The 23,274-nt window shown below is 49.9% G+C and overlaps 1 protein-coding gene across 3 annotated transcripts in view; it reads left to right on the top strand.

Moving 5' to 3' along the window:
- Positions 1–462: 462 nt before the first annotated feature.
- Positions 463–23,274, top strand: part of LOC144935885 (collagen alpha-1(XIV) chain-like) — a 102,150-nt gene continuing 79,338 nt past the window's right edge. For 2 of the 3 annotated variants that reach the window (XM_078862737.1, XM_078862734.1), the window contains exons 1-4: positions 463–700; positions 10,442–10,601; positions 14,153–14,269; positions 18,188–18,337. In XM_078862737.1, the coding sequence (XP_078718863.1) occupies positions 10,523–10,601; positions 14,153–14,269; positions 18,188–18,337 (346 nt within the window). In that variant the 5' untranslated portion in view covers positions 463–700; positions 10,442–10,522. The remainder of the gene's footprint in view (positions 701–10,441; positions 10,602–14,152; positions 14,270–18,187; positions 18,338–23,274) is intronic. The other variant, XM_078862736.1, reaches the window with a different exon arrangement.

The raw sequence follows: 23,274 nt of genomic DNA, 5'->3' as shown, positions 1-23,274 counted from the left end.
CTGTGTGTGTGTGTATGCGTGAGTGAGTCTGTGTGTGTATGTGTGAGTGAGTATGTGTGTATGCGTGAGTGAGTGCGAGTGAGTCTGTGTTTGTGTGGGTATGCGTGAGTGCGACCGCGTGTCTCTGTTCCACTTCCGACCGCGGCTCGCACTTGCAGGGTAGGAGTAGAGAGTAGCGGCGTGGGGGAGAGACAGTAGGAGTGGAGGAGGAGGAGGAATCGAGAGTAGAAGAGGAGGAGTGGGGATAGAGAGGAGAGTAGAGGAGGAAGTGAGGGAGGGTGGGAGGAGGGTGCGGAGAGCGAAGAGTTGGAATATGAAGTGGAGGAGGCGGAATCTGATAGAGGACGTGGGGAGGAGGATTGGGATCGAGAGTCGAGACAGATGCGAGGAGGAGGTGGTGGGGGCGTAGAGAGTAGCGAGTGGGGGGGGGGTAGGAGGCAAGGACGACGAGGAGGAGGATAGAGAAAGGGGGAGGAGGGAAGGAGGAGTGAGGAGTGTGGAGGTTGGAGTGCGCCTTCTCTTCAGCCTCTCTAAGTCGCAGCACGCGGTCTCAGCGCCACCGCTCCCCACCACGCACCCTTCGGAGAGCACCCCCCCCCACTGTGTAACTCGGACCCCCCGCAGTTTCGGACCTCCAAGCGAGACCCCCCCCCCATCGGACACCTGGTTCACTGAGCTCCCAGGAAGGTGAGAATCCAAGGTACGAACTTTTCCGTCGCTTTTCTACAGCGTGGGCAGCAATTCCGTATATACCCGTAACTCTTCCGTGGCCATGTGAACTTTTGCGATGGTCTATAAATGTCGACTTCCCGCCCGTCCTATATATATGTTGTACATTTAGTTTCGTCGTCATTGAAGCAGCGTCGATAAGTTTAAAGGCAGATCTCGGTGAGGGCCGTTGAAGGATTTCACCGTTATAGTTTGGGGACATTTTCGAATACTGTACTGTGCACATGCCGTTTCGATGCGCAGCTGTGCCAGCTCACTTTTTACGGACCGCCGTGCCGTGGAAGGTCTACAGGTTAAATTTCGATTTAAAGCTTTCGTGACTGCAGGGATTCATCGTCTTGGTTCTTTCGGTAAAGTCACGTAGAAGGGAAACAATAAAATAATAAAAATAAAACATAATATAATTCTCACGACGTTTCGGCCACAACGCAAACAGGTCTGTCGGAAAGACAGCGTCTGAATGAGCTCATTCAGACGCTGTCTTTCCAACAGACCTGCTCTTCACCTGAGGACGGCTGTTTGCGTTGTGGCCGAAACGTCGTGAGAATTATTTTATTATGTTTTATTTTTATTATTTTATTATTTCCATTCTACGTGACTTTACCGAAAGAACCAAGAAAAAGAGGTCTACAGGTGTTTCAGGGACCCAGCGAGTCGAGCGATGTCCATGTTACGCATCTTCTTAGACGGCCTAGAGAGCAGGAGGCGGCTCTTTATGCTCCGTTTCGTGACGTTTTTTTCATTATTAATCACCAAAGTGCTTTGCGGTTCTTGAACTATTGAGTTGAGTGTGTGTGTATGTATACCGAATTATATATTTTTAACGTCTCTTCTTGTTATGTTTAGTTGAGGACAGAGGTGGGACAAAGTCATTGTTATGCAAGTCCAAGTCGAGTCGCAAGTCATCAAATTCATGACTCGAGTCTGACTCGAGTCCAAGTCACATGACTCGAGTCCACACCTCTGGTTGAGGACCCCTGTGGGGTGGAGAGTCGAGTGATTGTCAAGTCTAGGGACGTTCTAGAAGGGATAGTGAGTGAACGATTGGTTAGCCTTTGATAATTGTCGCTGTACGTATCCTAAAACATTGTTTTCAGAGATATCGTTTGGACTTTAAAAAATATGTAAAGTAGAATGTTGATTCACTTTTCGGGCAGGGTCGGCATAAAGTTCCACTCTGCTTTCAGCCTCGTACGTGTCATTGACACACATAGACTATTTAGCCATCGGCGGTGAACCGAATAATTTGTCTCCGTTGGAGTTGTGTGACGTTAAAAATTAACCCGTAAAAACAAAGTTTTTCACTATAAATCCTTTATATGCGTGGTGGCTAGAGTCATCTCGTCCTCTGGCTTGAGATGGCTGCCACCTATGGGTCAGATGAATGCCTGCCACCATTAAGCAATTGGTAATTACATCTGTCACGCACAACGAGTCTGTGTGCAAAATGTCAGCTCGATTGGATCACGGGAAGTGGGTTAAAAAATGAACCGAAAGATTTGCACGGTCGTAAGCGCGCAAGCAAGCAAGCAAGTGAACTTAATATAAAGGATTTAACAAGTAAACCCGTAAAAACAAAGTTTTTCACTATAAATCCTTTATATGCTTGGCGGCTAGAGTCTTCTCGTCCTCTGGCTTGAGATGGCTGCCACCTATGGGTCAGATGATTGTCTGCCAGTATTAAGCAATTGGTAATTAAATATTTAATTTGTTTTCCCTAAAAAGTGTAAAATTTTGGAAAAAAATTTTCACGAACATTAATTGTCTCGCACAACGAGTCTGTGTGGAAAATGTCAGCTCGATTGGATCACGGGAAGTGTGTTAAAAAACGACCGAAAGATTTGCACGGTCGTAAGCAATCAAGCACGCAAGCAAGCACGCAAGCAAGCAAGCACGCACGCAAGCAAGCAAGCGAACTTAATATAAAGGATTTAAAAATAAAACCAAGAACAAGCGAGTTGCCGCTGCTGCTCGCTCCCGTGAACAATACCCAGGTGATGTCGGGATGAGTCGGGACGGGGAGGGAGAGACGCAGGAACCATGAGACAGGGGATGGGAGTGGGGGGGGGCACGGCGTGAGAGCGTCCCCCCGGGTAGGAGTTGCGTAACAAGTCGGCGACATCGCGAGCAGTGAGACTCGAGAGGGCGCCTAGCGATTTATTGTCGCGTGGTCGCCTTCGCGACAACGGCTGAAAGATTCTGACGAGAGGAAGGAAGCGATGGCCGCGAAGTTGCAGCCTATGAATCTTGAGATTCATCATCATGGGTCGGGGTAATGGATCACTCAACCCCAGTGGTGAACGAAGTCTGCGAGAGGTCTATTTAAAGCTTTCGTGACTGCAGGGATTCATATTCTTGGTTCTTTCGGTAAAGTCACGTAGAAGGGAAATAATAAAATAGTAAAATTAAAACAATAAAATTCTCACGACGTTTCGGCCTAATTTAGGACGCTGTCTTTCCGACAGCTTCACCTGAGGACGGCTGCTTGCGTTGTGGCCGAAATGTCGTGAAAATTGTATTATGTTTTATTAAAATTATTGTATTATTTCCGTTCTACGTGACTTTAGAACCAAGAATATCAACTCTGCGAGCTGAAAATACCCCCCCCCCCATCAGTGGCGCGATGACGACACTGTCAGCTCAGGGGTTGCAGCAATCGATGAGGTGGAGGCCCCGATATTTGATTCGTTTCTCGTGGTGGTTGTCAAAGGGGAGGGGGGGGGTAACTCGTAGTTTTGGCCACCAGGAGGGGTCAAGATACCCCCTGCCTGTCCCACGCTCGTTACGCGACTGCCCACACCCCCACACTCACGATCCATTTCCCTGGCTGCCAATCCGTCATTATCCCCCCACCAAATCGCGGTCACCCATCTCTCGCGGCGTCGCGAGCTTGCCCAGTCCCAGCCCCTTCCCAAGGCTCTGACTGATGATGTCTCTGCAACCCACGCGCGCTCCTCTCGGAGTCTGCGTCCACGTTACGGCGCATCGAGATTGCGCGTTTTTAAATCCTTTATATTAAGTTCGCTTGCTTGCTTAGGACCGTGCAAATCTTTCGGTCGTTTTTTAACCCACTTCCCGTGATCCAATCGAGCTGACATTTTGCACACATACTCGTTGTGCGTGACAATTTATTTTCGTGAAAATTGTTTTCAAAAATTTTACACTTTTTAGGAAAAAATAAATTATATTTAATTACCAATTGCTTAATGGTGCAATGCAATCATCTGACCCATAGGTGGCAGCCATCTCAAGCCAGAGGACGAGAGGACTCTAGCCGCCACGCATATAAAGGATTTATAGTGAAAAACTTTGTTTTTACTGGTTATTCTTATTTGGCGTTACGTTGACGGCTTCTTCTCCGTGTCGCCGTGTTCCGGAGTTCCCTTCCCGAGGCCCAGGACTATCGTGGTTCTTGCGATGCGGCGCGAGTGGTTTGTGAAACTCGCATGAACAGATTTATTCTTTTTTTTTGGAAGAGAGTTATATATTTTGGGAGTCGTTTGCCAGACTTGCTTCTTTGAATTTGTTTTATCTTCCAAATGCCTCTTTGAATTTGTTTTATCTTCCAAATGCCACGTGTTCAGAGTCTGTCTCCGACTTCAAAGGCTTTGGCCGGAATAAAAAGCACTCGTAGCCGAAGCACTTAATCAGTGTCAATTAGCACACTCGTCATCGTCATCGTGAGTCATGGTCTCTCCACATCAGAATTATAATTTAATCACCATCATCACCAGTAGCGACATTACCTTTATCATCATCCCTTTGGGGTTATTTAAAAAAGGAGCATCACTTGATGAAGATGTGATCAATATCATCATCTTTATCCTGCTGGATGAAGGCCTCATGCCGTTGCAATAGATATGCCGTGGCGTCGTGATATTACGCCACCCATATCACTCCAGTGCGCGTGGTCTGATAGCATGGTTCTATTTCCGTGGTGGTCGTTCTCTAAGATATGTTCGCTCTTTTGGCTGTCCATCCCGTCACCAATCTCATCCCTTGGCCACCATCCCTGTTGGCTCACGATGCGTTCTGCCCAAGACCACTTATTTGTCTTCACGGTCAATCTATTGCAGTGACTATATCAGAAGAAGAATATAATCAATCAACGCCCCGCTGATCAATATCTGATGTCGCTCGTATCTTGAATTGGTCATGAGCCAGCCGTGGGGGTTCCACATTCCCATGGTGGGGCCCAGTCATACAAGTCAACCGCTTGACTTTGTTTCCCATACAGCAGTGATGTATGTACGTTGAACTTCTTTCACACCGTACGTAGCCATCCGTGCTAATCGGAGGTGCGGGAGAAGTACAAAAAAAGAAACACATGATTCTTATTTGACTCACCCAGTGACGATGACGATGATGTTTGGTACATGCATCAGCCACTAACTAGCGCACGAGTCGAACTGTAATGCGATTGCTAAAGATGGCTAGTGTTGGTATGTTATCTCACAGGTTTATGTCGAGTCGACTTCCAGTTGAGCCCATCACACAGTAGAGGTCGATAAAGTGAGGACTACCTAGTCGCCAAGTCAAGAGGGCTTTCGCTATGTAACGTATGGACTCGCCACATGAATGTCGAGTTTCCACCAATGTATCCATGAAATAAAGAGGGTCTTAAAAGTGCTGGCTGTATGGAAATACTTGCTCCTGTCATAGGAATATGGGATTTCCATTCCTGGCTAAGTGTTATAAACAGGAGATAATTAATAGTTTACACGTGGAAAAACTTGGCCCTGCCGTAGGAATGTGGAATGTCATTCATATTTTTTTAGTGCAGCACAAGTACTCATTTGAATGAGAAACCATATACTGCGCAGAGTTTATAGCAGAGATAATTCGTTTCATTGGGTTTGTGCTCGGCATAGGATGCGACTGGATTTCTCATCGCGATCATCATCTCCGTGTTCATAACTCCAGGAGTAACTGGTAGCGCATTCCGTCTGCTTCCTAATGGCTTTAGCATCATCACTCTCGCAAAAGCCACTTGAGAAAATAAGTTTTCACATTTTTTGTTTTACTCAGCACTGCCTTGAAGAGAAACGAATACAAAAGTATAACTTCTATTGAAGGCAACAGTGTTGTTGATGAATGTTGTTGAGTTTGTTGTTGTTTGCACTTTTGGCACCCCTGCCAATACAGCAGCATCACCCAATACTGTAATTAGTTGTGTGAACAATATTATTCGGTCATATTTGGATGAGAACGCTGTTCTCAAATCACCACGTAAAACATTTTCCTCGATCAAAGTTTGAATTAAACGGTCAATAATGTTATCCCCTGCGAATTTATGAGGCACGCAAAACATTTATTGTTTGAAGGGTATTACTAGTTATGGGATATTACACCGACAGATTTCAACCGTATTTGTGTGACATTTTGAGATTGCTGTGTAGTTATTCGCTGGTGCCCTGCACAGCGCTCCAGTCCGTTCGTGCTGCGTGTCCTTTGGCACAGCGCCACCCCGATTGGTTCGCTCCACGTGGGAATATTCTTCCGATATCTTAACGGAATTTGTGTGGCCCCTTAACCAAGGCGCTTTACAAAGATTTGGCAACGGTACAACGTGCGAACGGTGAGGTGAATGCAATGGATTAGAGGAAGCATTGGGGGCACACCTGTGATGCGTGGATTCGTTGAGAAGCGAAATTGATGACTGCAAATGATGACGAATGGAATGAATGAGGTTAACGAGTGATAGCCGTTTCATAAGAATATAAAGAGGGGCAGTAACGGTGGTGGTGGTGATTATGAGGGGGAGATTAAGAGATCGTCGGATGAGCTCAAGTAAAATAAGAGCGTTTTGAGTGAGGAGCAGAAACTAGTGAGCGATGGTGACTGTTTTAATAAGTTTGTCCCAACCCGATGACACGTCGGTGAGAGCCGCACACACAGCGAAGAAGCTCTTGGCACGTGGAGCGAAACGTTGGACGTCGTGCCGAACGACACGCGGTAACGACCCGAAAACACAACGGATTAGAACGTTTTAAGATTTGTCACCATACGAGATGAAAGCCTCGCTCTGCTGGCCCCAAATCCCTCGTGGTCTCGCGATGTCTCAAAATCCATGCCGCTCGTGCACACGCGAGACGATCTCCTTGCTCCGTCATCGCCGCCGTGGTGGAGATGACAGCGCCATGGTGGCGAGATGTTAACTCCCTCGCCTGGTATGCAGGAGGTCGTGGGTTTTGATTCCAACCTTGACGCCTGCTGTATATTTCCAGTTTGCGTGTCTCTCTCTCTCTCTCCGTGGTTGCGTGGATTTTTCTCCGGGTCCTCCGGTTTTTTCCTCCAAGTTTAGAATCAACGGGCGTTTAGAGTATCTGACTGCAATCAATGTCCACGTGATGCAAGAGCCATATCGTTGAGCTATCGTTTGTGGCCAGGTCGCTTCTGAAAAAATACTATATAGCTCAGTGGGCCCCACCTGGTAAAATAAAAATAAAAAGTTTATAGTGGTTTGGCTACTCTTCTGTCACCAGTCTCATCGATCCCTCTCCCATCTCAAGTGGATAGTGGCCTGTCCAATCCCACGTACCAATTCCACGTATCCATCCATCATGCCAATCCAACGTACCTTTCTCAACATTCAATGTGACGTCTAATTTTCAGTTTATCCTCTGACCCACGTGCTCCTCGTTCTGTCTCTCAGTGTAATTCCCAACGCTCATCTCTCTATCCTTCATTGAATGTTTCCTATCAGTTAGTGTCCAGCGGTATTCATCAGTGTCCCGTGTTATCGATTTACCTTTTCTCTCTGGACACGTGGGTGCACGTTACTGCTCACTGTTATGCCCAATTTTCCTAAAGCACTTCAACCTGTTCTTGCCTCGCCTCGGAGTAGAACGGTTTTCCAAGTTGCAGACGGCAGCGTGGCGAGTGAAATGTGCCCGACAATTTGTTACATTCGGGCGAACGCTCCATCTGGGAAATCGTTTTTCTGAAAACGTTTTACATATTGAGTTCACCCGAATGGGAATGACCTAAGCAGAGATTATCAACAATCCAAGTCTGGTCTGTCAAAGTCACGAATGTCAAATTGGCTCCTCCTCAATCAGCCGTTGTTCATCACGCCACGCACAGTCGACACCAGTCCAGAGTTGGCCTGCTTAAAAAAATCCTTCTAGGATAACATCGTTGAAGAATCTTGAGCCGGCATTGCTAAAATCCCGAGTTAAAATCCGGGTTTCAAAGACGGTCACTGCATTGCGCGCGTTCAGATGCCCTTCTGTGGCCACCTGGAACGCTCTTCCCTACGATATTAAGAAGCCAGCGGAGCTATGCATTTTAAAAATTAGATTGAAAGTAATTTATTGAGAACTGCTTTTTGTGTTTAGTATGATGTCATTCCCCCGCAACTCTGATTAGCACGGTTGGTTATGTACGGTGTGAAAGAAGTTCAATATACATACAAGCAAAGATCATTCGTATAGCCTGAGGAAACTGTTGGGGCAAGTGCAGTTAACGAGCATCTACATACATTCATATTCAGTCACATGCGTATTGTTTTCATTTTTCCCACCCCCTTGGTGAGAGAGAGAGAGATAAAGATTTAGAGGCAAACCACGGGCAAACGGGAAGGAAGCCAAAATCGGCACAAACAATTTCCAAGCTCTGTAGTCCTATAATAGTGTGCTGTTTGAAATTGTGATGGTCAATCTCGACAATTTGTTGAATCGCCAACAATTGGCTGGGGGGGGGGGGGGGTTGAGGGCGGGTGGGAAGGAGCGTTGGGAATTTGACGGTGGCCGGATAAATTAATCACAGGCCCAATTACCGCACGCGATCAACACATCACGCGTAAACAACAAAGCCCGTTAATCGCTGCCCTATCAGAGCGTGGCTCGGGGCCCCGCGGCGTCTGTGCGGTGGCGGTGATGGTGGGAGCAGCACAGCGGCGGCGATGACCTTAAAGGGAAAGTGTCGGCGTTGCTGCCGCTGCTGCCGCTGCCAAAATATTCTAACGGCCAAAAAAAACGCGGCAAAGCCCGAGCAACTCAGAGCGCGGAATGCCGGGCGGCGCTGGAACCCCGCCCGATATACCCCCCCCCCCCGCTGCAGGAATGCACCCCCCCCCTCTCCTCCCCCTGCTATTGCAGATGAGCCGGTGTCGTATTTGTTTGAAATAACGCAAAAAAAATTAACCCGTAAAAACAAAGTTTTTCACTATAAATCCTTTATATGCGTGGCTGCTAGAGTCCTCTCGTCCTCTGGCTTGAGATGGCTGCCACCTATGGGTCAGATGATTGCCTGCCACCATTAAGCAATTGGTAATTAAATATAATTTATTTTTTCCTCGAAAGTGTAAAATGTTGGAAAAAAATTCACGAAAATAAATTGTCACGCACAACGAGTCTTTGTGTAAAATGTCAGCTCGATTGGATCACGGGAAGTGGGTTAAAAAACGACCGAAATATTTGCACGGTCGTAAGCGCGCAAGCAAGCAAGCAAGTGAACTTGATATAAAGGATTTAAAAATGGGTAAAGGCGCACCCCTGCAAATGTTTCCTGCTCACCGCCACTGCGGGTGGGAGGGGAGTGAGTTCAAGAGGCAGGGCCTCTTTTGGAGGGTGTTAGTAGCACTGCTCTTCCACACGCCAATCCCTACAGGAATGATCTTCTCCTACCTGCTGGCGTTACAGATGGGAAGTCGGTGTCGTTGTTTTAATGGAGTTTGAATATTCGTGGATAATAATAATTGAAAGGTTTTTTTTTTCCTTGTCCGGAAAAATCTCGCCCGAGTCACCAGACTCTTTCACGAGGGTCCTGTTTTGGGACGTTTGAGCCGCTTGCGTTATTTATTAATTTAACGCGATGTTCTCTCTGTGTGAGAGGCTCCTGGGGTGCCCAGAGAAAACCCAGCACGCACATCTACGGATTCAGTAGAGGGCAGGGCAGCATAATGCTCCCGTACTTCTATCCTCCCACATGATGCCCCCCGCCCTCACCCAGCCACGCTGAGCCAGTGTAGTGAAGCGAATATGGACGAGATGCACGGCGCGTGGGAGGTCATCATCTTGTAGTGGACTGAACAGAATCGCTGTGCAATAACAACCGCCATTAGCCACTAAGTGGCGGTGACGTCACCACGACACTTGTGCCAGGCTAAGTGCACTTTGAGGCTACGTGAAAACATCGAAGGCTCGCTGGCAGGAGGTCACGGACCAGACCCAGGTGTCATGGGTTGACCAATTGAGATGACTGGATGACGCACAAATTGGGCTCCTCACTGTGCCAGCTTGCTGCATTTTATCCGCTCAGCGCTCCGCTTGTTGTTGTGAGCAATGCTCCTCCACCCTCCGTTTTTGTTGGAGGGCGACTTCCTCCCAACTGCCCAGTAGCGTCATTTACGAGCCTCCTCCACAGAGGCCGATCTTGACACCGCCGGTACCAGCCATCGGCAAGCCCACTCAGCTCCACATCCTCCTGTACCGCATCAGCTCACCTCATCCCCATCCCGTGCCACGCCCGTCTAACCCCCTCTGTCCGGCCGAACAGAACCCGCATGGGCGTGTTGTGCACGTGCGCGTTGTGCACGTGCGCGTTGTGCACGTGCGCGTTGTGCACGTGCGCGTTGTGCACGTGCGCGTTGTGCACGTGCGCGTTGTGCACGTGCGCGTTGTGCACGTGCGCGTTGTGCACGTGCGCGTTGTGCACGTGCGCGTCCGACGATGGTCGATTTTAACTGGCTGTGGTTTGTGGCTGGCAGGAGGAGGAGGGTGCCGGCTGAAAAGAGGTGAACACACCTCCTCCACCACCTCCTTTCCCGCCCCGCCCCACCGACCCGGGCATGATGAGGGTGGACCTCTCCCTCCTCGTCACCGCCGCCTTGGTCGCCAGCCTCTCCGTCTGCGTCGTTCACTCGCAAGGTAACGAGAAACGCCGGCCGCCACGAGCGTCCACACAGCGCAATACGGTGCAATTGTGGACTTCGATGTGAAGAGGGTAAAGGCGCTGGCCCCGTAATTGGGCACTACGGTGGCTAGGAGATGTTAACTACCTCGCCCGGTATACAGGAGGTCGTGGGTTCGGTCCCGACTCTGACACCTGCTGTATATTTGGAGTTTGCATGTCTCTCTCACCCCGTGGTCGTGTGGATTTTTCTCTGGGTTCTCGGGTTTTTCCCTCCACATTTAGAATCAACATCAGTATTTGGCTGCGATACATTTCCACGTGATAAGCCACTTCATTGAGCGATCATTTGTGGCCAGGTTGCTTCTGCTAAAAGAACTATATAGCTCAGTGGGCCTTAGCTGGTTAAATGAAAAAAAAATGTATTGCCTGCTAAAGCCACTGCCGGCCGGAAGCACTTCCGCGCGAGGAATCTTCAGGGAGCTTCTAGAGAGCCCCTCGTGAGCATTTTGGCCTCTCTCTTGCACACTGGCCAGATGTCTTGTCAGGGCGGGGAGTGTGGATTGGACTCGTTGTGGTGTAGGAATTTATACTGCTGGGTGCATAGAGGCCGGAGAGTTTGGGGGGGGGGGGAGAGTTTCAAAAACTTGCACCTTTTTGTTTTAACCGCAGTGCCAAGAGATGGAATCGAACCTGCGCACTGTGTATTGCGAGCCCAATGTGCTGACCGTTACACTACGGCAGCATCCCTCGGGTATTGCTTCATCACACTTAAATAGCTCTCTGCACTCACTTCTTCAAACACATTTTTCTCGCCCAGCTATAGCTGTGGCATGAAAGTCACGAATGACGTCATCGTAATTCAAAGACAAAAAAAATCAGTCCGATGGCCGCGCTGCCGTCGCTCAGCTGTTACTTCAACGTTGAACGGAAGGCCGTAAGGAGGGCCTACAAAATACGAGGCCCTTAAAGCCTCATTGGCCTGAAGGTTAAACCGGCCCCGATTGCAGAGAAACTATAAATATGTAGGACACGAGAGCATTACAAGATGCAGGCAGAGAGGGAGACGCATCAACGTATATTCTTGTTATGGAGAGAAAGAAGTATATTCTTGGTTATTTCGGTAAAGTCATGTAGAAGGGAAATAATACGAAATTTAAAAAGGGGCGTTTTTTTCACACCTGATGATGATTGCTCGTGTTGCAATCGAAACGTCGCGGGAATTTAGTTATTTTATTTAGTATTTTTATTTTTTTATTATTTCCCTTCTACGTGACTTTACCGAAAGAACCAAGAATATGAATCCCTGCAGTCACGAAAGCTTTAAATCGAAAAGATAAAGAAGTAGACAGAGGAGGGTGGGAAATTCTGGAACCTGGACTTACATCGGCTCACGTTAAACATTTTACAAACGCCAGCAGGACGTTGTAGTGGCTACATTCTCCAGCTGCCTGTAGATGTTCCCACGTTTCAGCTGTAAATTTAACACATTGGCAAACTCCCGTGAGAGTCAAGCTTCTCTTGGGGAGAAGGCGGGGTTGGTGCTTTAACTGTGTTTCCTGGGGAACGAAGCACTTTTTTTATCGGGAATTCCCTGCTACCAACTATCTCCCAGTTGTGCTGTCTGCGTCTTGGATCTCAGCGAGCATTGGACCCACCTGGTTCATTGAAACACAGTGTGGATTCACGTAGAAATCGCAATGTCAAGGGCGTGCTCATTCTGTACAGACCGAGGCGGACGGTCTTTGGCGGAGGAGACGGGGAGGTCCCTTGTGAGTTTCGCAATCTCTTTGCGAGCATGTGGGTCCCACAATGAGTCTATCGGTGTCCATACGACGCAACTTCCAGGTGCTGCGTTTTCCTGGTACCACACAGGGATAGCTGCCACCGGGAAAGTCTCCTCTGGTGCAGCGCACCTAGAAATGTACTGAACGAGAGGTGCAGCATAAATATCACGTGATGACGGTGGTGACGATGATTATGACGATGATGGTGACGACGACGATGATGCTGCTGATGATGATGATTGTGATGATGATGGTGGCATCTTCATCACTAAGCCGCTTAATAACAACAACATTGAAATGCATTTGCCAAGTGTCTGTGAAGACTGGAAGCTTCGATTAGGTGTTCTGAAATAATTTTCTGCCGGTCGCATGAACGGGTTCCGCATGTGGTCCCGAGATGTAAGAACAAACTAAAAATGTGAACGAAAAAATATTTTTCCTTTATCCTTGCGATTGTTTGCAGTGGCCCGGCAGGTGCCGTTTGTCAAAGGTGCCGTGAGTTACCGTGTGAGTCAGACGCGATGTCGTCCAGTCGGATGGTAATGATCGCTGGCGGTTCCAAAAAAACAAACACGAATAAATGTATAATAATAGACGAGGAAGCCCTTTGAACGGAATCATCCCACTCGGGAAGTCCATGGCATCCCTCCCGCGCACGCGGCACCACGTAAGAGAGCGGGGTGGACTCTTCGCACTGAGTATGCTACCACGTCGCGTATCCCACCCTCTTGGGAGGGAGCGGTGGGGGGGACTGGCGGTACAAGTGGATATGTGAAATGGTCAGATAAGTGAACATCCACAGGGAATGACAGCTGTGCCATCGTGCGCAATGAGGGCACCGTAATAGTGTCAGAGCGCGCTAAAGCCGATTTCAAAGAAGGTGAAAGCCTTTCTGTTCTTTCTCTCTTTCCGCATTGCCGGTTTTTATTTGATCACAGCTACTGTGACAGCCTGGTGAGGTTGGTGTTCAAACATCCACGAACTCTCCAGGCTTGGCTCCTGCTTAGCCTCTGAGACCTGATGACACATCGGGTGCGTGCCGAGCGGTTTGGTCATAGGCCATTTGGAATTTTTATGGGAGAAACAAAACCAAAACTATTTGTATCTCGAGGACGTTGCACGGGCTCACGAGCACATTTCTTTGAGGCTCAAACCAGTGGTGTTGTGATGTCATGTTGATATTTTTTTCCAGCGGCAGAGAGTGAATTAATTAATTTGAGATTTGGAGAACAACATGTTTTCCGCTGAATGAAATATGAAAAAAACACACAGCCTCCTGGCAGACTGAGCAACACAAAGATGTCAAAACACGCACAGGACAAAACAAACCTGGCAGTGGGCTAGGGCTTTGGATTGTTATAATTGTTAGTGATTACAACATTTTATAAAAAATAACAACGATGATAATTTAGAGCCCATTGAACATCTGCTGCTGGATGAAGACCTCGATACTCCGTGCCGGTCGTCGATGTTGTTTGACCATACTTCATCACGCCGGTCAGTGCTCGTTGTTTCTGAGTGGAGCCAGGTAAGGTGACTCAGGTGCGGTGCAGACATCACTCGCCACTAATGTTAGCCGTGGCCGGGAATTTATCTGAAAACGCCGGGCTCATAGCGCAGGGCCCAAAAACCACCGCACCAATTCTCATTCCGCCGCAAATTTGAATGCTAAGACGACAACGCAAGTGACGGCGCTGTATGTTGGGCCGGGCAAATTTTGACTGTTCCTTTGCGTGAACGCTAACCTGGTCGTGCCATATGTTTTCTTCACCGGGGGCCAGTTTTGGCACCAAAGCACCTCCGATTCAAGTTCCTGAAAGACAACAATGTGCAGATGGTGTGGAAGGCTCCGACGGGGAAGATTTCGGGATACAAGATCGTGATCGCTCCAGCACCCGGTGAGTGAGTGAGTGGGTGAGTCACCGAGTGGCCGGGTTAATGGGAGAATATTTGAAAGGGGGTGGGTGAGTCGGTGAGTGGTTGGGTCATGTACAGGGGTCAGCAACCAAAATAACAAGAAGAGCTATGTATTTCCCGTATTTGGTAATAACGTAGTATTTCAAGATCTGCAATGCAAGTGGTGAATACGGGACGGTGGTAATAGAGAACGTCATGAAGCGGTTCTCAAAGAGGTGCATGCGGCTCCGGATCCGTAGGTTGCCGACAACCTGGGTTTGTGGGTGAATGGTTGAAAGGGTGGGTGAGTGGCTGGGTGAGTGGGTGGGTGAGAGGGTGGGTGAGTGGCTGGATGGATGGGTGAGAGGATGGGTGAGTGGCTGGATGGGTGGGTAAGAGGGTGGGTGAGAGGGTGCGTGAGTGGCTGGATGAGTGGGTGGGTGAGAGGGTGGGTGGGTGAGAGGGTGGGTGAGTGGCTGGATGGGTGGGTGGGTGAGAGGGTTGGTGAGTGGCTGGATGGGTGGGTGGGTGAGAGGGTGGGTGAGTGGCTGGATGGGTGGGTGGGTAGGTGAGAGGGTGGGTGAGTGGCTGGATGGGTGGGTGGGTGAGAGGGTAGGTGAGTGGCTGGATGGGTGGGTGGGTGAGAGGGTGGGTGAGTGGCTGGATGGGTGGGCGGGTGAGAGGGTGGGTGAGTGGCTGGATGGGTGGGTGGGTGAGAGGGTTGGTGCGTGGCTGGATGGGTGGGTGGGTGAGAGGGTGGGTGAGTGGCTGGATGGGTGGGTGGGTGAGAGGGTGGGTGAGTGGCTGGATGGGTGGGTGGGTGAAAGGGTGAGTGAGTGGCTGGATGGGTGGGTGAGTGAGAGGGTGGGTGAGTGGCTGGATGGGTGGGTGGGTGAGAGGGTGGGTGAGTGGCTGGATGGGTGGGTGAGAGTGTGGGTGAGTGGCTGGATGGGTGGGTGAGTGAGAGGGTGGGTGAGTGGCTGGATGGGTGGGTGGGTGAGAGGGTGGGTGAGTGGCTGGATGGGTGGGTGGGTGGGTGAGAGGGTGGGTGAGTGGCTGGATGGGTGGGTGGGTGAGAGGGTGGGTGAGTGGCTGGATGGGTGGGTGAGAGGGTTGGTGAGTGGCTGGATGGGTGGGTGAGTGAGAGGGTGGGTGGTTCAATAGATGGTCGGGTTGTTGGGTGGTTGAATGGTTGGATCAATGGGTGGGTGGGTGGATAGGTAGATAAGTGTGGGTGGGTGAGATGGATGAGTTGGTGGGTGGGTGGATGAGCGAGTGGTTCGGTGTGTTTAGCGAATAGTTTGGTGGTTGAGTGGGTGCATGGGTAGATGAGTGAGGAAGTGGGTGAGTGAGTGAGTGGGTGGGTGGCAATTCATGGGTAGGTGGATGGATGAGTTGATTTATGGATGATTGAGGGTGGGTGAGTAGAGAGTTGAGTAGGTGTGGTGGGAGGCTAGGTGATTTTTTATCTGTGTGGTGAGTATGTGCAGGAGTGAATGTGGCGAGGGTGTATGGGCGAGTGCGTGGACAGTTTGGTGAGTGAGCGATTGTGTGGATATTCAATTATGTTGCTTGTGGCTTCTGGAAGAAAATGCATTTACGTAAGCACATTCTCTTTCATTTGAAAAAATACTTGTTTTTGGCTACTTGTGCACAGAACATTCTGTAGGAGAATCCATGAAGCACACACACGTCCTAAATTCTAGAAACATTGCCCGTCACGAAAAGCTTTTTCTGATTTAAAGGGAGTGTTTTTAATTTAAGGCATTTTTTAGGACAAAGATCTCATTGGTTAAAAATTTGGGGGGGAAAAATCCATCTTAGTCTAATCTTAATGACTCACACCCGCGTCTAAAGACGCGGTTATCAAAATAAACAAATGCCTAAGTGACCGCAAATTTAAAGTATTTTTTTTTTTATTGCGGCTTGGGTTCTTATATTTTCTTAGGGATCTTTCACTGTGCCGAGAAAAAAAGCGATTTCGGGCCCCACTGATACTGGAAACGAACTCTTACGTTTAGCGGTGTGCATCAAAGCCCTACGGTGAACGCTGCACGGCTCATCAGCGCTCAACTCTGCAGAGCATCACGTTGTTTTATTGCTTGTGAGATATTCAAACAGCAAAGCAGTGTCGGCACAGCCCCCGAAAGATGACACTTTGTGAAGTCACGTCCAATAGGCCTCTTTTTATACTCTCGTGGGGCAGACCCTTCACATGCCCCCACGTGAAGAGTTTCCATCGCACGTCAACCAAGCCAAAGCTTTGTTTTTAATTCATGGAGCTGGAATTTGTCCAAGAAAAGCGCAATGTCAAATGGAATGTTCGTTATTTCTGCGAGTGCGCTTCGCTGGCAGTGCGGCTCAGGCCATCAACGTCGCCGTTGCACCTGAGAATCGATGTCGTCACGTGGCTTCACCTACGTGATGTTTTGTTAGGTTTTTTTACTTTCCCTATGTTCAATCGGGCGACCTGTGGATCGCGAGTTCGGTGCGCTACGAATTGCGGCAACGTCCGGACGTCGCTGTCTGCACGGACCTCTAGCTCGTCGCTTTCTTCTCGGGAGGTGGGGGGGGGAGGTGACGGGGGGGGGACAATAGCCTCTCTCTCTGCCTGCGCCCCCCCCCCCCCGCCACCTCCACGTAGCACCGCCTGTGGTCACGGGGGCCCGGCCACGCGTGTGCCAGGTGCTTTTGGTGGCGGCGCTCCCAAACGGCGTCGCTGGCGCGCGTTAAGTCGGCATCAGTCGGGGGGGGGGGGGTCGTGCAAGATGGAGCGTCGCGTTCCGAGGGATGGTGCAGATTAGAGGCATTCCTCACCGCCCGCTTCCGCGCGCTGCCGTTGATTCTCCGCCACCGCACCGAGAGTCCTCCCCCGATGGCGACACGGGCCCCGCGTTCGAGAAAAACGCCGTCGTTACGGCGTCTGTTTGTTTGTCTGTCGGCCGTCTCGCGTTGCGTCGATGACGATTGCCCGAGAGAAGGTTGAGCACCACGGTAACGAGATGTTAACTGCCTCGCCTGGTATGCAGGACGTCGTGGGTTCGATTCCCGACCCTGACACCTGTTTATTTGGAGTTTCCATGTGTTTCTCTCCTCGTGGTGGCGTGGATTTTTTTATCGGGGTCCTCCCGTTATTCCTTCCTCGTTTAGAATCGACATTGTTTAGCGTATTTGGCCGCTATAAATTTTCACGTGACCCTAAGCCACTCCGTTGAGCTATCATTTGTGGCCAGGTCGCTTCTGAAAAAGAGCTACGTAGCTACGCGGGCCTCACCTGGTAAAATAAACATTCGTTTCGGGTTTTTGTCGCTCAGTTATCACATCGGCGCGCCTTCACGTGGGCCGATCCGGGCTGCACGGAAGCGGCCTTGGACCTCGCCATGTGAACGCCAAAGAGAGAGTGTGTGGGGGGGGGGGGGTGCCGGAAGGGGGGGCGCCTTGCGTGTCGTTCTCTTCTGGGAAGCAGCTGTCACGCGTCGGCTTCTTTCAAATATCTCAGCGCCGTCGTGCAGCACCGGGGTCGAAGGCCCATGGGTGGTGCCCGACTTGCCCCGTCTCTCTTCCCCGCTGGCCACCGCTGCCGAGGTTGCTCACGGCACAGCTCTCAGCCTTGCGCACGTTCGTTCCAGTTAAGGGCTGGCGGTGGCTACGCTGCACGCGGCTAACCCGTGAACCCGGCGCTGATGAGCAAGCGAGGGTTGGTGGATCACCGCACAGAATGTTGCGAAACTCCCCTTCCCCAGCGGGGGGGGGGGGGGCATCGAAGCGGTGCCACGCCCCTTGGCACGCCAGGAGAAGGCGGCACAGCACGTGAGAAGAAGATGTGCCGCGTGAGATGATTGCGTGCCTGTGTGCGTACGTGCCGATGTGTGCCAAATTTCTTTCCTCCCCTCGCCCCGCCCCTCTCCCAAACGTGGCAGACGGCGTTGGGCCGTCCAAGGAGCTGAAGCTGCCCAAGGGAGCCACCAAGACGGTGCTGAAGGATTTCCGCGCCGGCACCGAGTACATGGTCACCATGGTGGCCTACGACGGCTCAGCCGAGAGCCCGCCCATCGTGGGGAAAGTGACGAGTAAGCGAAGTACCGCCCGCTGCACTACCACGACGGGGGCACGCTGCCGCCCCCATTGAAAGTAGACTCCGGTTGTCAATCTGGTTTCAAGTTTTTCAAGTTTCATTTATTAGGTATAGCCCTGTGAGCCATTGGCAACAAACAAAAAAACAAAAACATGAACAAGAAAATATTATAAAGTGACTAAGTGCAAACAGAAAATCCAAGAAAAGACAGCAAAATATTGCAGAAAAAGCACCGTACACCAATACTGTGTGCAAAAATCCCAGTGGGATGCAGTGGGATGGTCCGGGTTTGCTGGCTCGCTAGCTGGCTATTGGTCAGTTCCAGAGTGCGGTCAGGGCTCATTCTGACCACAAGGGATGAACAACCTCAGGTTAGCACGGTTGGCTACGTATGGTGCGAAAGAAGTTCAAGCGCAGCGTACATGCCCATGGTGATGAGGATAATAATATTGATGAGCTACGTGTGTGGCCGATCGTTTTTGTGACGCGGTTTGTCAATAACGTTGCCCTAAAGTGTTTTTTTTCATTTTCTACACGGATGATCCTTGTTTAGCCAGTTGCCCCCCCCCGGCTATTTTTCACAAGGGAAACCTGTAGGTGGTGCTGCCCAATCGCAGCAACAGCGGAAATAAAAATTACAAAAACATCGACATTGCAGAGAAGCGAGTACAGCAGGGTCCTCAAGGAATCCATACTCTTTGGTTCTTTTGGTAAAGTCACGTAGGTAAAAAATAAAAGTTAAAAAAAATACAAATAAAAAAAAATATATATTTTATTGTTATAATTTTTTTACATTTTTCTACTTTTATTTTTTACACCTACGTGACTTTACCGAAAGAACCAACGAGTATGGATCCTTGCAGTCACGAAAACTTCAAATCTAGAATGAACCTCCTCAAGGAATAATGCGCGTCTGAAGAACGAGGCACTCGATGGCGGCGAACGAAACGCACGAGCTTTGAGAAGAGGTGCCCGAAAACAAGTGAGGTGAAGGTGCCAGTGTAAGCTGTGTGTTTTGCCCTAATTGGAAGAACTCTCCCAGAGAGACGGAGAGATCCATCTGTCATGAAGAAGAGCCAGTTACAAACTCTCCGTCAGATCGCGAATTAGAGAAGTGGGCGCGGCGGGGGCGAAGGGTCGGTGGGGTGAGGGGGTCACGTCCAGTTCTGATCTCTCACCGCTGATGTTAGTGGGGAACGGGGAACAAACCCTGGTGGCTGGATTCTTAGTCGGCGCGCTGCGTCGTGAAACCTCCGTGCCTCCGCCCCGTCTCATATTTTGGAGGCACGACGCTCGCGTTCCCGTGGGCACGGCGGAGATGCGCGGCCGCTCGTCCCCCTCGCTGACGATGGCCATGCCAACGCCGGTCCCCAGGGCGCGCCAGCCGGCCACGCGTCAGTCAGAAAGCTTTTGGCACGGCGTCACCGCGTGCCCTAGCCGCAGGGGCTGGTTTCAATTAGCACGTTGACAACAGCAGCCGGCGTCCTGAATAAACCAAAACTTTTCTTTAAGTCTCCTCCTTTGGCGTATTTCGTAAATTTAATTTAAAAAAAAATTTGCGCCATATGGTTTATTTTTGTCCTTGCTCCATTGGACGGTCAATCCCAAGCGAGTATGTTTACGTAAGGAGCAGCATTCTTAATCTCCCCCCTGCCCCGCTCCCCCCCAGCCTTTACCTGCCGCTGCGGGCATTGGGTTATCCGCGTCATTTGAGACAGGAATGTGGGGAAATGTGATGGCGGTAATAAAGCATCAGTGAAAAAGAGATAAGGATGCAATAAAAAATATATTATTAGCTAGAATACTTTGGCAAAGCCATTTCTGAAGGTCTCCCCCGTTCTGTGCGGGGGTCGTTTAACCGCATCTTCACCACGAGTTCGTCAACAGCTGAAGAGACCCAGGTCAGAATTGGGTGGGAAATCACTCGCCGCTTGATGTTCGCCATGGCGAGTAATGATGGGTAATGAACTCAGGTCTGTCAGGTTCATTGCACAGGGGCTCGCAGTGGGAACCACTAATCCTACCTCACCACCGCCTCCCTGATTGACTAATCAAGCAAGATTGATTATCAGTTATCACACGCATGTGGCTGTATTCATCTGTCGTTTCAGTTATTGTTCACGTTTCAGAGATCATCAGACTTGAGAAGCCGAGGTCGGTTGAGAATAATTCTCGGTTAGGTGGTCCACCAGAGCTTGCCGGGCGCTGTGGGCATGGGGCAGTAACGTGTGGCACGACCGCGGCAGTGGTGACGAGAGTCACCCCCTCGTGGTGCAGCGTCCCGTGGGGAGGTTTTTTTCTGGGCTTTTCTGGGTTTCCTGCCACACGAAGCCAAAATCTCGACAACGGATAAGGCCCTTGCCAAACATCCGAATGTTTGTTGCAGCAACCCTTCCTGAGCAAGTCTCCAGACTCGGCGTGGCTTTTACCGGGTAGAGAAATGCACTGGCGGGATTTGTGGTATCCGATGATCTGCATACATGGGATGGATTGATGGCGTGGCAACCCTCCCTCTACTGGATAAAAAAAACTTTATAGCTCATCGGATTCCTCTGGTATAACTGTTCTGATTCGAACAAGTGCACTTTGTGAAAAGTGATGGTGGGGGGGGGCGGGGCAGGGGGGGCAGAGATGGCGCCTGGGTGGCTGTCTCTTCTTTATGTGAAAAAGAGCTTAACAGATCATCGGGATTCCTCCAGTGTCAACAAATATTCTGATCTGGCCGCTCGTGAAAACGACCAGTCACGGTGGATGTTCTCTCTCTCTCTCTCCGCACGCCGTGGGCTGCCGGTGAGAAGGAGCCCTCTTGCCACACGTGCGTGCGCATTTCCCTTGCCCCGCTGACAGATGTTGGATGGCGAAGGATGTTGCTTCGAGTTCGGCCGGACAGCTTTAATGGTGCGCGGCGATGAATCACGTGAGAAGTTTAAATGCAGGGGGGTTGGAAAAAGATTGAGCCGAATAAGAGTGAAAGTTGAAAAAATCCATTACCTTTGAGTGCTTTGAGATTATTTTCTTTTTCAAGCGTGCTTAAACCCTTGAGTGTTGCCTTAAATGTTACAGAAGCATCGGGGGGGAATGTGATATTCACGAGCCCGAGAATTTCACCACGGAGCGAGGGTTTATCGTGAGGGTTTGTAGGAAGGATGGAGAAGTTATCTCTTGGTGCCTGCACCGTGCCACCAGCACCACGGTGACGAGATGTTAACTACCTCGCCAGGTTTACACGAGGTCGTGGCTTTGATCCTGACCCTGACGCCTGCTGTATATTTGGAGTTTGCATGTTCTCTCCCGCCGTGGTCACATGGATTCATCTCTGAGTCCTCCGGTTTTTCCCTCGACAATTAGAAACATGCGTCTAAACTGTTTGCTTGTTATACATTTTCACGTCATAAGCCACTTTGTTGAACTATCATGTGTGGCCAGGCCGCTTCTGAAAAAAAGCTATATAGCTCAGTGGGCTTTACATTGTAGAGTAATTTTTTTCTACTGTTTAGTTTGAAACTGTTTTAATGGTACCAGCGGTGAGGCAGGCACCGAGGAGAAACAGCTCACGGATACTTGGCGCTTGGTTCTTCGTCCGCGCTGAGCAGCGTTGAGGGCAACACGCACGAGAGACACACGTCCATGTACACACGTGACAATAATTACAGTGATGATGCTGCTGCGTTGGCAGTGGTGCACAAGCGCAAATAACAACAACAAATAAAACAAGAACAACTGGAATCGAATCAATCAACGGCACTCGTCGGGATGACGAGAAGGAATTGAAAACAAACACACAAAAAACCCCTGGAAGTTTGTGGGGTTATTTTGTTGTTGTTGTTGTGACCTGAATTGTCGCGAGATTTCCCTGAGCCCTATGCCACCAAATCCACGATTCTCGACTCTGAGAGTCACCGCACGATTTTTTTTTTTAGTTGGGGGGCAGTTGGTTGGGGGATGTGGAGGAGGGGGGGTGGTTTTTTTAAATAGTGATGGCAGGAGGGGTGTGAAAAACGAAATGGACATTGTGTTAATTTACATTGCTTTGAGTGAACGTTCCAATGGCGTCGCAGGACCATGTGCGAGTGACGTGACGAGGCTCAGCGAGTCCCCGACAACGACCGCGATGATGGCGGCGGCATTTACTTTGAATCGAGATGCAAACCGACTCGGGCAGAGTGCCGGAGTAAAACGTAACGATGTTGCGTCGTGCCGTCGGCACGCCGTGGCCCGCTGCACATCTGTGAAGCACATGCACCGTGCCCGCGCGCGCACGGATGTGAGCGCACGGACACGTGCGCACGTTTGTGCCCGAGTACACATGTGCGCGCGCGCGCTTGAGCACGTGCAAGGGGAAATATCTTCGGATGCAACGAGACGTGATGTCTGAAATATCTCTCCCGTCAAGCCGTGTTGGTCACACGGGTGACACACGCTCGTGTTGACACGTATGTACACACATACTCGTGTTGGCGCACACGCTAATGCTTGCATAAATGATGGCGTACGCATGCATACTGAAACACACTCGTGCTTGCTCAAATACAAGCGCTCTCTGGTCTTGACACACACATTCATATTGACACACACACTCATATTGACACGTACGCACTCGCACTAACACATTCGTACTGACACTTGCATGCTCACACTGACGCTATTATACTGGCATACACGCACACACACTCACGACTGACACACACGATCCCACTGACACACACACTTGGACTAAGACGTGATACATTAATACCGGCACACACGCTTTACACTTACACAAGCATACATACACACGTCCACTGACACGCACAAAACCTAAAGATTCATGCAGACCTTCACAATTTGTACAGCCTTTGAATTTTCCAATCATTCCTCCCATGCATAATGAGTCACAATAGCAATTCCATGTTTAAACATCCTCTTCTTATTATTATACTCCTTTAATCCTTC

This window comes from Lampetra fluviatilis, chromosome 14 (genome assembly GCF_964198595.1).
Source record: "Lampetra fluviatilis chromosome 14, kcLamFluv1.1, whole genome shotgun sequence".
Taxonomy (NCBI): Eukaryota; Metazoa; Chordata; class Hyperoartia; order Petromyzontiformes; family Petromyzontidae; genus Lampetra; species Lampetra fluviatilis.
This window is presented reverse-complemented; position numbering and strand designations above follow the sequence as displayed.